Source organism: Carcharodon carcharias, chromosome 16 (genome assembly GCF_017639515.1).
Source record: "Carcharodon carcharias isolate sCarCar2 chromosome 16, sCarCar2.pri, whole genome shotgun sequence".
In the NCBI taxonomy this organism is placed as follows: Eukaryota; Metazoa; Chordata; class Chondrichthyes; order Lamniformes; family Lamnidae; genus Carcharodon; species Carcharodon carcharias.
In genome coordinates, this window is record NC_054482.1 from 18,844,775 (window position 1) to 18,859,542 (window position 14,768).

At 44.2% G+C, this 14,768-nt stretch overlaps 1 protein-coding gene across 1 annotated transcript in view; it reads right to left on the reverse strand.

The window, feature by feature from the left end:
- LOC121289295 (BMP/retinoic acid-inducible neural-specific protein 3-like) overlaps nt 1–14,768 on the reverse strand; it is a 207,985-nt gene that overhangs the window by 27,370 nt on the left and 165,847 nt on the right. Inside the window, exons 6-7 of the mRNA XM_041208600.1 lie at nt 12,889–13,125; nt 2,843–3,065 (exon numbers count right to left, since the gene is read on the reverse strand). Of these exons, the coding sequence (XP_041064534.1) occupies nt 2,843–3,065; nt 12,889–13,125 (460 nt within the window). The remainder of the gene's footprint in view (nt 1–2,842; nt 3,066–12,888; nt 13,126–14,768) is intronic.

Consider the following 14,768-nt stretch of genomic DNA (forward strand, 5'->3'; position numbering starts at 1 on the left):
TATTATTAGTCTGAAATCCCTTTGCTCTTCCATCCCATCTAGACTTGCAGGTAATAAGTGACCCTCATATTCTTCCTACCAAAATGTACTACCTCACATTTACCTGGGTTGATCTTTATTTACCAATTAGTCATCCATTCAGCATCTTTATTAATGTCCTCCTATAATTTGTTGCAGTCCTTCATGTTGACTATCATCCCACAACTTGGTGTCATCCACAACGTTAGAAATTGTGTTTCGGATTCCAAAGTCCAAATTGTCAGCAGCCCCTGTTGAACACCACTTCTCACCTTCTGCCACTCTGACAAACTATTCTTTACCACCAATCTCTGCTTTCCATCTTGAAGTCGGCTGGCAATCTATTCCGCTACTTGTCCACTGATTTCACATTCTCTGACCTTATTCCTTAGTCTGTTATGAGACACCTTATCAAAGATCTTTTGAAAACCTATCTGTGGCATTACCATTTTCTACACTCTCTGTTATGTCCTCATAAAAAATCAATTTGGATAGTCAAGCAAGATTTCCCCTTTTATGAAATCCATGCTGACCAGATTATTACATTTCTCTTCTCTTCTCTAGCAGGAATTCTATTATTTTTCTACCACGGTTGTTTAGCTGACTGATCTATAATTCTCTGGACATGTTCTATAAGTTCATACACCTTGAATATAGTAGTTACATTAGCTATCCGTCAGTGCTCTGACACTGCACCCTTTTCTAACAAATTATTAAATGTGAGTAGTAATTCCTCTGCTATCTCTTCCCTAGATAAAATATGTGGATGCAATCCATCTGTTTCAGAGCTTTTATCCTTTTTGAGGTTGTTTAGTTTATTCAATACAGCCCATTTTTTATATTAAATGCACTTATCAGCTAAAGCTCTCTGACTGGAAACTCTTTGAATTTAAACTGTTATTCTAACAGAAAAGTATTTATCAAACAGAAGCTGAAACATTATCCATCTTTTTACAGTTGGGGAATTACCATGGAAGTTTCAGTTACAATTCAACTAGTGAAAATTTTCAAATATTAAAAAACAATTGTTAATATTCTCCACTGTGACGGCCTTTGACCTAGAAGCAATAGTTAGGAAAATCTGTAATTTATTTAAATATCTGTGGAATCTGCAATTGTTATTAATAATGTTTGAAAAGGAATCCTAAGCATTTGCATCAATTGTAAAGGGATCAATTGTAATTTTCTTGGATAAATTGAAATACTAGTCCATGTAATTTGGTGACCCTTGACCTGGAAGCAATACCAACAGGAAGGAAGGTAAGACAGAGCCTGTGTCACGAGATACAAAGGAGAGCTACAAAGAGATGAGCTGGAGGGTGAAGATGCTCAGCACACACATGCAGATACAGAAAGAAAGGAAACAGAGACAGAAAGAGGAATAAAGAATTGACGTGAAGAGAAGCCAGCAAAGCTCTATGAAAAGATCAGTTTTCTGTTTGGCAGTAAGAAGAAAAATAAAAGTCTAGAAGCTCTTGGAGAAGTGATATATGACTGAATCCTAAAGTGGTGTGAATAACTCAGGCATGTAAAAGAGCTGAGAGTTTGTATCGGAGGACCAGACCATGAACGAGGTGTTGTTGTTTGGTCGGTTGAAAAGGAACTCTGGTAGGCTACACCATCAAGACTGATGTGACCCAAGTAAGAGAGGATTGGTAGACGTGTGCCGTGTCAGTGCTAACCACATGCAGGGATCTTGAATGGAATACCCCGGCCAGTGAATGTAACTCAAGGGCCAAATCGATTGAGTTGGAAAGACTGTGAGTTTGCACATAGTGCTACATTTATGTGGGGAGTGATGCGGGTGCTTGTGATCTAGTAAGATATATCTTTTTTGTATCAAATATTTAAAGCAAAATTTATCTTTTTATTTGAAGTATCATTTGCTTGATTCATGTTAAAGTAAAAATAACAAAAAGTGAAGTCTTGTTGGTAAAATTTCCACATTAGTTTGAGTTGAGGGATGGGGATCATTCAGTAAATTTGGTTATTCTGGTTTATGCTTCCCCCACATAGACTGTAACACCACCAGTTCAGCAATGACACTCTTTATAGAGAGCCTGAGCATAGAGACCAGGAATTAGATTGATCCTTTCCCTCATTCAAGTGAGATCAGCAAGCTCCACAAATCAGCAAGCCTCATGTATTCCCAGGTAAACCTTTAGCTTTTGCCTGTTAAATAGGTTTCTGTTGGAATGACAGTTTAAGTTGCAAGGAATTCCAGTCAGAGAGCTTTAGCTGATAACATACACATATAGGAATAGGAGTAGGCTATTCAGCCCCTCAATCCAGTTCTGCCAATAACATATCACCATAGACACTGAAGAAGCAGGAAAATGTTTGCTGAATACTTTGATAGGCGCAGATTCTCATATAGCCTGGGTGCAAACAAGGATACATAGAGGTCAGTTAGAATAGATACTTCAGGAGTCAACAAGACTTGGCAAGCCTATCCCATCAAGCTCGAAACCTGTGATGTAGTAAATTCTTCATTAATACATTTTATCGTAAGTGTCTCAAGGATATGTGTAACTATTGCTAATGATAGTTATTACTGTATATTTGTGATGGTTGGCAATGATAGCTATCATTTTATGCTTAATTGCCATGAAAACCAATCAACACCTTCAAACTCCATTATATTGTGCAACATCATAGCCTTATAAATAAGAACATCCTCTCCGTAACATCAACCATACATTCCCAATGGCTTTGCCATGTATAATACCAATCACACATCATACAATCTTTTCTCTCAGGTTTTAATAATGAATGCACAGAAGGGTATTTTAATTATTTCATGTGGTGTGTGAATATCCTGTACCTTTCTCTGGGGAGGACGAATTTCGGTTGTTTCTGGCAGCGCTTACTTAGGCTGAAGAGTTTGCGGACAGTCTTTTGCGCCTTGTTGAAGAGCACCTTCAGGCTGGCCTCCAGCTGCTCGTAGCGGTGCTGGAGACTGAAATCCATCGTCCACAGCTGCAGGATGGTCGAAGAGTTCAGGAAATACTCAGTCGGCAACTTCTTCAGGAAAACCTTGAACTCATCTGCGTGGAGGATCAGATAAAACATGAATTACACAAAGGGAAAGAGCCTGAGAAGAGAATGTGAAAGCACATGCACTCTGTGAATAAATGTACAGCTGTCCATGTTATTTCCAAAACTTGGGGAAGTTTCTGAGGGTTGAAGTAAAGGAAATGTTCACCAAATGGTGGGACTTGCTGTCAGCATGGCTCAGTCATGAGAACTTCAGGACTGTGATCACGCCAACTGGCAACACTCTGGGGAGCCGACTCGTACATTAGCATTCACTGAGGAGTAACGTCAGTGTTTGTTCCCCTCTCCCCTCCACACCGCTCCTCCAAGAATGCCGCCAGCTATGGAAAAGAGCACAGCTGTTGTATGCCGCGGCTGGGATTCTTGTTAGAATAGGAATCCCCGCCTGCCATATGTGGCAGTCGGATCCATGAGATGCAGCAGCTTTCAGCTGGGAGTTATGGCAATGGAGGGAAGTGACTGGGTCAGGGAGGATATGACAAGGGGAGGTAGACGGATGGGAGAGGAATGGAATAGTTAGGGATGGCGGGGAAATAGCTGGGAAGTGTGAAGGAGAGGGATGAGTAAAAAGAGAGATGGCTGGGAAGGAACGAGACGCCTGGGGGAGGAGAGATGTCTGGGGGAATAGACAAATGTCTGGGGAAGGAGGGAAAGAGACAGCTGGGGAAGGAGAGAGATGGCTGGGGAGGGGAGAAAAGGCTGAGGGAGATGTTGGGGGAGAAGGGAAATGCTGGGGGAGGTGACAGCCTGCTGGGGAACATGGGAGATGGTTGTGGGAGGAGGGAGATGGTTGGAAAAAGAGGGATACAGCTTAGGGTTGGGGTGGGTTGGAAGACAGCTGGGGGAGGTGGGAGATGGTTGGGAGGGGAGGGAGACATTGGAGAAGGAGGGCGATGGAGGTAGGTGGCTGGGGGAGGAGGGAGATGGCTGGGAAAGGAAGGATACAGCCGGGCATGGACGGAGATGGCTGGGATTCAGCTGAGGGAGCAGCTGGAGGCAGGATACGGCCGGGAGAGGAGGGAGGTGACTGGGGGTGGCAGGAGACGGCTGGGGGAGGTGGGAGAGGGCTGAGAGAGGAGGGAGGCAACTGGGAGAGGAGACAGATGGATGTTGGAGGCTGGAGATGGCTGGGGGAGGCGGGACATGATTTAGAGGGGAGGGAGACAGCTGGGGGAGCAGAGAGATGGGTTGGGGGAGACTGGAGACAGCTGGGGGTGGTGGGGGGTGATTGGGAGGGGAGGGAGACAGCTGGGATTGGAAGACGATGGCTTAAGGAAAGATGTCAGCAGAGGGAGATATCTGGGTGAGGAGAGAGGCTGCTGAGGGTTATAGATGGCCAATTGTTTGATTGGTTAAGATATCTGCAAAAAAAGCTGCACCAATAGATCAATGTTTGTATGGGTGTAGCATGCAACATGGTAGATGCAAAAATAGCAAAGTTTGTGTAATTTAACATTTTTAAGCGTTTTGATGTATCCCAAGGATGTGAAAGGCACAACATCAATGTAGCTTCTTATTTGCTTTCATTATATATGCCATGATTGCTGTACAGCAGGAATCTATTTCTAGAGACCAACTGTCTCAATCCCCTCTACTCTTACACTTAAAAGCAGAACTCTCATGTAATTGGAGGACAGAAGGTGGAAGGAACGGTATATGGCATTGATGCTGTATGTGTAAATAATTGTCAATCTGCTTGCAGGAAAGTGTGAGATTGTGGGGTCCATAGAAGTAAGGAACAAAGCAGAGGTCCACCCATGTATTGCAGTCTTTAGATATACTGTCTCATGATAATGTCCACACAAATTGATTGAAACAATGTACCGTCCATCCACAACGTGAAGACCAAAGCTAAAATTAAACAAAATAGAAGAGATGTATTTATCTAGATAATTCAAGAAGTAATTCTACATCTGGTTTTAAAAGCTTGTAAATTATAAATGGTTTAAGTATAAACTGCTTTTGCTTTTTGTCAAGGAAACAAATTGGCTCATTGTGAAAGTCAAAAAAATAAAGGAAAGAGTAATTAACAAAATTACTAGGCTTCAGGCTCAGAATGTCATCCTCCCAGGAACAGTGATCAACATATGCCTTAAAACACGCATATATATTCTCTCCGTGATCATTCTGCTGCAGTAATATAGGTGGTTTGTAGATGACATGGGAATTTCACTAAGTTTTCTGATGTTTTGGCAAGGTTTGCACGTGAGCTATGAGCTTCTGTCAGAAGTATACAGGATTGGGAGTTTGTGAGGTCAATCAGCATGTAAAGCTAATTTTATGTCGGTGCTAACATATTGGATCTAAACACTCCAGCAAACATCTTCTTTTAACCCCAGACAGCTGAACACATGTTCAGCAGCCAGAAGGACTGCCAGCAGTGTGATTTGAAGAGATCTTCAAGTGCTTACAGGCTGGTTGCCGATTGTTTCCTACTGTCTGTTGCTTTAATTGTAGAAGTGCTTGTTTGGTGTGGCATTTATTAAAGGACTTTGCCTTGACTTCAAGAATTCTGCATGACCCACTTGCTCCCAAACATGACCCCTTGGATGAAAACACGACAGGGAGAATGAGCAGAGATGAACCAAAGCATGATGAACTGCTGGAAGAGGGAGGAGGGTTGTGGAGGAGAGGTGGCATGAGGGAGAGAAAGGCTCTCAGTAGAAGTTTATAAACATTCAAGATAGCCAGGGAGCAATTCTTCAACTCGAACCTCGGTGAGAAACAGTATTTCAGATTCCTCCTTTTTACTAATGGGGTCTTCACTGAAATTTGCCACCTTGCTGGAGACCCAACTGCAGCTTCAGAGCAGGGCAAGGTCGGCATTAACAGTGATGTAAAGGTGTCCATGGTAATGAGCCTTTATGTAACTAGCTTCTTCCAGGATAGACTAGGTGATATTTATAACATTGGCAGTTTATTGTCCATTGTTGTATAAGAGAGATTTCTGAGGCTCTGTACTCCAAGACAGCTGGAAACAGAATGCTAGCCTAATGATAATGTCACTAAGCTAGTAATTCAGAGGTCAGGACTAATAATCCTTTGATATGAGCTCAAATCCCACTATGGTTGAATCTAAATTCAATTAACTAATAAATCTGGAATAAGAAACCAGTCTCAGTCATGATGATCATGAAACTAGCATAAAAATACCCTAATTGTTTCACTAATGTCCTTTAGAAAAGGAAATCTGATACCCTTATCTGATCAGGCCTACAAGTGACTGCTGACCAACCAGAATGTTGTAGAGTCTTAACTATCCTCTGAAATGCCCTAGCAAGCAACTCAGTTTATCAAAGCACTACTGAAAAGTTGAATAAGATTAAAACCAGACAGACCACCCAGCATCAACCAATGCACTGGAAATGACAAAGGCACACCCTGCCCAGTGGACCCTGCAAAGTCCTCCTCTCAAAAATATGCTGAAGCTGTCCCACAAATTATTCAAGCCACAGCCTGTGGTCCCCAGCGTCACAGATGCCACTCTTCAGCCAATTTAAGTCACTCCATATGATATCAAGAACTAGCTGAAGGCATTGGATTCAGCAAAGGCTGTGGGCCCTGACAATGTCCTAGCTGTGATACAGCTACAGCACTGGCATCTACCAGGCAATGCGGAAAATTATCCAGGTTTGTCCTATCCACAAAAAGCAGGATAAATTTAGTGATTTGTATATGACCTCCTTACATGCTGGCCCCTGTGTTACCCTTGTTCCCTGCTCTGGCTGCAGACTACTTATGCCTGGTGTCTCACCATGTGCAGGTCCCGTCTCTAAGCTAGCCTCTAAAGTATGCCCAGTATCAGTAGCTGAGGCGGCAGCGAGTGAGAGAGCAAGTGACGATGTCTCTTTCCTATCACTGTCTTCCTGCTTCCCTATCTCTTTCTATTTCACCAGTGCCTGGCAAGGCTGCAATTCTTGGATATCTGAAAGTAGAAAGGCACAAGGATTGTGTCATGGTGAAAGCAAGGGGTGGGGAAAGAAAGAACACGTGCTTACCCCATCCGCAGCTTGTAAACCAAGGGAAAGTGGGGATTGAGCAGGATGTGAGAAGGAGAATTAAACAAGAATATACCATCATCTCAATGGTTTCAATCCCACCACTGGCTACGATCTCAGTCATGGCCAATAATGGCAAGCACTGACTCCTCCATGGAGGTAAGGCCACACAGCTGCCCTGTTCTTCACCGGCCACATGTGACTGTCTCCCGTTATACTGCCACCTTGTCCTCCAAGAAAGAGGGAGGTGGTCAGTGAGTGTGGTGCAAAGTGGTTAGGTGATGTGACTGTCATGGTTGAATAGTTAGCAATGTGTGTAAGCTGTGAGATGTGGGTGTGAAGCTTCAGCTGTGCTAAGTGTGTGATGGTGAGCTGCAACTATGAATGTTAGATCTGGGTTGTGATTGATAAAGATTACTAGGGTGTTGTGCTTTGAGCAGTGTGTGAAGTAGCGGTGCAGTGGGATTTGGTATTTTCAAGATGAGTTCGCTAACCTTTACCATTTGTGTGAGGTCATTGAACTTCTGGTGGCCCTGCATTCAGGCTCTCTGAGCTAGATTCCTGGGATGGATGGAATTTACTAAGGAGTGTGCGGCTCCCGATGGTGGGACAGGAAGTGGACGCCACATCCACCTGCATGTTGGGTGCTGCAAAGTGTCCCACGTACAATCACACAATGGGATCACTCTCAGTAATCTCCCTCCTCATTAGCTGCTGATGTTGGTGTTGTGTCAAGATGTAGGAGTTGTAAAAGAAAAATTAAGTATTAAGGGCACAATGGTGACGCTGGTGCTGAAACATTATGCACAGGTATATGGATATCACATTAGATTTTGTTCACTTGATTACTGTGTGCATCATGTTGATTTTTTGGGGTACCCTCCTTTGGAGGGCATATCGCACCATCATGCTTCATGTCTCATGGTTGTTGCTGAAGGAAGGGGACTGAGAGACATCACACCCATGTAGGAAAGAAAGTGGTGGTGTGTCAGAGATCAGTCTCTATTGGATAGTAACATGTATGGCATGATTTGTATACTAAAGGCGATAAGACATGGATGAACGTGCAGTATCAGTTGGCCTCCCCATAAATGACGTGCCTAAGAGATTGACAAAGGTCACTAATGAGCGTAAGAAGTGATATGTTTCTCATGCTATCATGGTCTTGATAATGTGGGAAAGGAGCAGAGAGGCGGCTCTTGACAGCTACATTGATTTGAGAGTTAGTGCAAAGTTGGTATCCTTGGGGGAATCATCACTTTTCAAATTGTGTGACAACAGCCCACTCCCCTTAGCCTTCTAAGGGGTAGATGACGTGTGTAGTGAGGTAGCTCAAGATGGGAGTCTGGCAGAGGTGGGTCACAATTGGAGCAGGCTAAGGTTTGCAGGCGAGGAAATGATGGTCAGGTCGGTGCATCACCCTGGGTCAAAGCGACTGAAGGTGAGATTGTCCCTGACATTCCTGGCACATCTCTGGCATGGTCCTGACATCTGGTAGAGTTGTGGCGAGATCTCTGTCCTCCTCCTATTCTTCCCCATTATCCTCATCTGAGAAGGTGAGCAGGTCCTCCATGTCCTCGATTGGCAAGTCTTCCTCCCTTTGTAAAGTCACATTGCGCAAGGTACAGCAGACACTGACAATCCCAGACACTCTCAGTGGTGCCTACTGCAATGCTCCGCCAGACCAGTCAAGGCAGCAGAGTTACTTTTTGAGCAGTCCTGTGGTCTGCTCTATGATGCCCTTGTTAAGCCATGTGCTGCACTGCCCTCCTCCCGCTGGCCTGTGGGGATGACACACTGGTGTCATAAGCCAGGGCCTCAGGGGACAGCCCTTGTCACTCAGGATCCAACCTTGCACTTGGGCAGGGGCCTCAAATCACTGTGGCAGCTGGAAGTTCCTGAAGATGTATGAGTGACGGGAGTTCCATGGGAAACAAACACACATCTGCATAATTATTTTCCAGTGGTCACGGACAACATCAACTTGAAGGAATTGACATCCTTTCCGAGTTACAAATGTAGCTGACTCTTCCCAGGGAGCCCCACAGGCCACACGTGTGCAGCCGATTAAACCCTGTACCTGTGGGAACCGCGCAATGGCCCCAAAGCCAATAGCGGCCCGGCTATCAGCATTGGCTGGGAATCTGATGAATTTGTTGGCTTTTCTGAGCAGGACGTTTGCTACCTCCCATATGCACCTATATGTTTCAACCTGAGAAACCCCACACGTGTCCCCCATGGAGCCTTGAAATGAGCCGTTGACGTAGAAGCTTAGGGCCATAGTTATCTTGAGGGAACGGGCATGGGCTTCCCCCCAAAGCCATGGGGCTGCAAGTCTTGTTGTTGGAGTGCACACAGATCAGTGATCACCTTCCGAGCAAGCCTTATCTGCCTCCGAAATTGCTTCTCAGACATCTGGAGGTATTTGGTACATGTTCTGAACATGTACTGACATGCCAATGTTCTTCAGCCATGGTGACAGCCCTGACTGCCTTTGTCTTGACTTCCCTCCCCCTTGGCTGGTACCAGCTGATGGCCTTGTGGATTATGTTGCTGTGTGACCAAGACCTTCATCTGGCGAATTCTCTCCTCTACCGCCTGAGGTTGCAGAGATTGGCTATCTGAGACCATTGCAGATCCACAAAGTGAACTGTGTGAAGAAGGCCGGCAATGATATGAACACTTCTGTTAACATGGCTTTCATTCCAAGAGCAGCTGCAGTTGACCAATGGGTAGGCATGTTCCTTCCCTGGGCCACGCCCAGAACTCTTCCCATCTCACAGTGGCCTCCCCCGACAACAGACTCCTGATCTCATGCGAGATAAAGGTTTCCGACCAGCACCTGATCTTCAGGAGTCATGGCGATGGACATTAGCTGCAGATTTGGACAAAGACAAAGGTCACCTCAGATCCAAAGATTGAACAGCCTCTCCTGGTCCACGCCATCTTAAGCCGTCGTGAGTTTTCCATGCGCCACTGACTTAATCTTGAAAGTAGGACTTAATTTGACATGCTTCCCAATTGATGAGTGGTATGCAAATGAATGGTAAATAGTTTCCTGCTACTTGGCAGTGTGTTGGCATCACTGTCGCTAACATGCAAGCCATTTTATCTCACAAACTCAGCTCGATGTTGGGAAACCAAGATTTCGGATCCCACCTAATTAAGTCCCCCCACTCATGACATTTCCCACTCTCATAGACCCACTTCAATACTGCCCCTGCTCTTGAATGCCAGAGATACCTGCATCCACTGTCTTCTCAAAGTTTGTCAGGAGGTTCTCCTGGCTCTTTGTGGATAGTGGACCTCTCTCTCCTCCTCTCTACAAAAGCATCTAATGCAGCATCAGGGGGCCTTGAACATGCTCTCTGCCCTTCTGTGTCCTAATTCAGCATGCTTCTTGCTCACAATTCTATCTTCTGCAACCAGTTCCAGCACCTCCTCCAGCTAAAATGCACCTCTCCTTTAAAAACATGCAGGGTGGCTTTAAGTAGTAAAATAAAAGAAAAATGCAGCAGATGCTGGAAATAAAATCAGAAAGTGGTGGGAATACTCAGCAGCTCTCACAGCATCCGTGAAAAGTGAAACAGAGTTAACATTTCGAGTTGAATATGACTCTTCTTCCTCAAATAATTTTAAAGACCTCTATTTGGTAACCCCTCTGCCCTTTTTTCAAGAGAAAAGACACCCAATGTGTTAATCACACATTGAGATACAATCCCTGCTTTGGGGCCATGTCCAATTCCGTGGCCTATGTCTCATGACACCTCATATCACCAACATGTACTCGAGGCATTTATTAAACTTCAAAAACATTTCCACATCAGAGGAACTCAGTGTCATATTTTGAGACTGTGTTTAATAGTAATCATAAATGTTTAGCAATAAAAGCCTCATCTCTATAATAAATAGAATCAAATGACACTTTGCATTACCAGTAATACAAAATAATCAATCCTAACTGTCCTTCCACATTGACTCAAAATGCTCTTGTACTATTTCGAAACATTATACTGAAGGGAGGAATCTGACCATCCAGTCTCTTTAGAAAATCAGATAGCAATGCATCTTTTACTTGAACTCTGTGTCACTTCGGTGCATCACATGGAGCTTGCGTTTAATGAGTTATCATTCTCGACACACTGACGGAACTTAAAGCTGCACAATTCAGCCTCAAACCTCTTTATCCAAATTGACTTTAGTTAAGCTCCATTTTATTATTGAACTCAGCAAATCCTTTCTAAGGTTAAACACTATCACCAGCAGACCTGTCACTGTTTAAACAGTAGAATATAACCGGTATTTTATTTTTATCACGGAAACAAACCAAAGGATGGTAAAGATTAAAATGTCTTTAAGTGCTTGAATTCTACTGATGAGCAGGAGTTGCCAACACTCTAGGATTACCCCAAAGTCTCTTGCAATTAATAATTAATCTTCCTGACTACTGCGAGGGAATCGTCTGAGGGAAAATCACAAGAGCATCAAAAAAAAGTTTTTTCCATTGATTTTCTCTGAATATGTTTGTTTATTAGTTATAAAAATATTAGACATTGAATAAAAGGTCACTTGACTGGACGGGGTGATTGGAGGTCATGTAAAGAAACCTCGAGGAATTCATCTGACTAGAGTTAGCCACCTTAAAGATGAGATGCCCTTTTTACAAATGCAAGCCAACTGTTAAACATGTGCTGAAATGCATTGGGCCTTTTTAACATCACACTTTTCCTGAAAGAGGCCGGGATTGCCAGAATTATTTCTAGGTTATTAAGTCAGGGCACTGTAGAGTACACAGAATGCAGTTCACATCCCAACAATTTCTCACAATCCATTACTTTTTCTTTCCGTCTCTCATGTTTATTAACCATATGGATATAGTCCAGTCTCAACATGCCTCATTAATATACCTGTGTCTCACCAAATGATCCCTGTCCCAGTTGACTATGGTTTCCTGCAGAATAGCAAGGCTGCACACTTAACTGATAACTTCTGTTATTCCCATTCATGGTGAGGGGATAAACTGACCCAACTCGGAGACAACAGTTAACCAGAGGACCCCTTTCTAATCAATTTGTTGTAATTGGTATCTTTTTTTTTAAAGTCAGCCGGGTGTGTTGATTTTGTGGAGCAGGAGTTCTGTTCAGAAGCTCTTCCACATTATGCTATTGTTTCCTTTCTCCCTCCTCCATCTTGAAATCCTACTCACTTTATTTAACCTTTCTCGAACCTGCCACCAATTCCAGTTGAGTTCTGGAACAGGACACCAGAACATACACAAGTGTAGCCCAGCTTCCTTCCACTCGTGTTTTATCTGGCTTCACTGTTGGAAGGCTTGATGTCTTTTTTGCATTGGGATCACGTCAGGCAGGAGAGGAATCAGGACAAACCTGTGCCTTTCACACCTCAGTACACTGGGCCAGCAGGCTGCAGGACACTGGCACTCTTAAAACCAGATTAGCTTACTGCACAACCCTAACTGATGCCTGACTCAAAGCCCACTCTCTAAGAATGTGACAACACACAGCAACTATGGAGTGGGAGCATGTTTGTGCACAGTGTCGCCTCTAGTTTCAGCCAAATGGAAAGGGATTGTACAGAAATTCATGTACGACAGCAATCACAGCCCTATTGCAACTCAACCCATCCCTGCATAATATGAAGATGAAGACAAGCGCTCATTAAATCTCTGATTTCTGCAACAGTTGACATATCGACCTTTAGACTTTTCTCCCTGTGCTGCCCTCTACTGGGGTTCAAGCAAACTCTACTGTAAACCACCAAGTGCTCCCAAGGAGAAAGAAATGTTCCTGCTCACCTGACACTTCAAACTCTTTGTTGTAGTTGGTCCAGGTGTCTGTTATCCACAGCAGGCTATCCTCCAAGGCTTGGATGTCCATGTAAGGGCAGTTGCACTCTGGGTATTTTGGTGTACACTGGCACCAGCAGTCATGGTTCTTGCAGATGAAGCTGCCCTCCGAGTTACAGGCGATATAACTGAGAGCAGCTTCGACGAACCGTTCCCGTAAGTGCTCTGGCAGAATGGTCTGTAGACCTGGAATAACAAGCACAATGAAAAGTCACATACTCAATCAAATGGTTCTAAAACTGTAAACATTTTCTCACCAGAGCTCAGTAGCAAATGAGTCGGACCGAGCCATACAGTCCAGGAAGGACCTGAGTTAGCTCATCTCAGCTTGGGTGGTGGCAGGGATGCTAAAAATGGCCATAGCATCATCGAGCTAGGGAAAGGCATGGGAGGGGAATCAACCAGTCACTGTCCTGTGGCCATCTTGGTGAAAATGTACAGATGTGAAAGTTAGAGGAGGGTAGGGATGGGGGAATGAATGCCTGCATGGCAACTTGGGCCAGGCACCAACAGGCTGCCATTGCCTGTGGAAACCTATTTACCATGAGTCACTGAGACCTGACAGTATCACTGGAACCACGTGCCAGTATAATTCAGCGGTTACATGTGTCCATGAAGCTCTATGCCTGCATGAGCTACCTATGGCTACTCTGCATCAATCAGCGAGGACTGCCAGTGCCCCCTGCCCAGTCAGGCAAGGTTGGCAGTATCTGCAGAACTGTACCTTAGGGTACATCAGCATAGGCTGACTGTTCATCCTGCCAAACTACACAGGATGACCAGGTCAGCAGAATATAATATCAACCACAGCTAGGAATTCAATGAAAACCACTTATTTTGCCAATCTGCTTCTACTCAGCCAGTCCACAAATATTCTCATCAAGATATTGGATTTTGAGATATTTTACAGCATTTATTGCATTTGGTACTGGAGTCCTGCACTGACAGTACTGCTGATTTGCTGATGTGCGAATCTACTGAAGCCCTATCTTTCCTCTCAGGTAGATGTAAGACCGTTTTGGCATGGCACTGTTACAAGGCGAGTAGAGATGTTCTCCCCGTGTTCTGGCCAATATTTCTCCAATCAACATTACTAAAGCAGATTATCTAACCAATCCCACAATCAACAAATCAGGTCAAAGCTATGTCATCCTGCCACCTCCATTCGAAAATTGTGATGAACAATTAAACAACTAACAAGAAGAGGAGGTTCAACAAATATCCCCATCCCCAAGGTTGGGGGAGCCCAGCACATCAGTGTAAAAATTAAGGCTGAAGCATTAGCAACAATCTTCAGCCAGAAGTGGATGATCCATCTTGGCTTCCTACTGAGGTCCCCAGCATCACAGATGCCAGTCTTCAGCAAGTTCAATTCACTGGACATGTTATCAAGAAATGCCAGAGCGCACTGGATACAGCAAAGGCTAAGGCCCCTGACAGGATCTTGGTTGTAGAGCTGAAGATTTGTGCTCCAGAATTAGCTGCGTCCCTATCTGAGCTGTTCCAGTACATCAACCACACTGGCATCTATTCGACAATGCGGAAAACTGCCCAATTATGTCCTGCCTAAAAAATATTGGGCAAATTCAATCCGGCCAATTACTGCCCATCAGTCTACCCTTAATCATCAGCAAAATGAAGGAAGGTATTGTCAACACCGCTATCAAGTGGCACTTACTTACCAATGTGCTGTTTGGGTTCCAACAGGGCCACTCAGCTCCAGACTTCATTAGCCTTGGTGCAAGCATGGACTGAATTAAAGAGGTGAGCTGAGAATTGTGGCCCTTGACATTAAGGAATCATTTGACTGGGAGTGGGGTCGTCCCAGC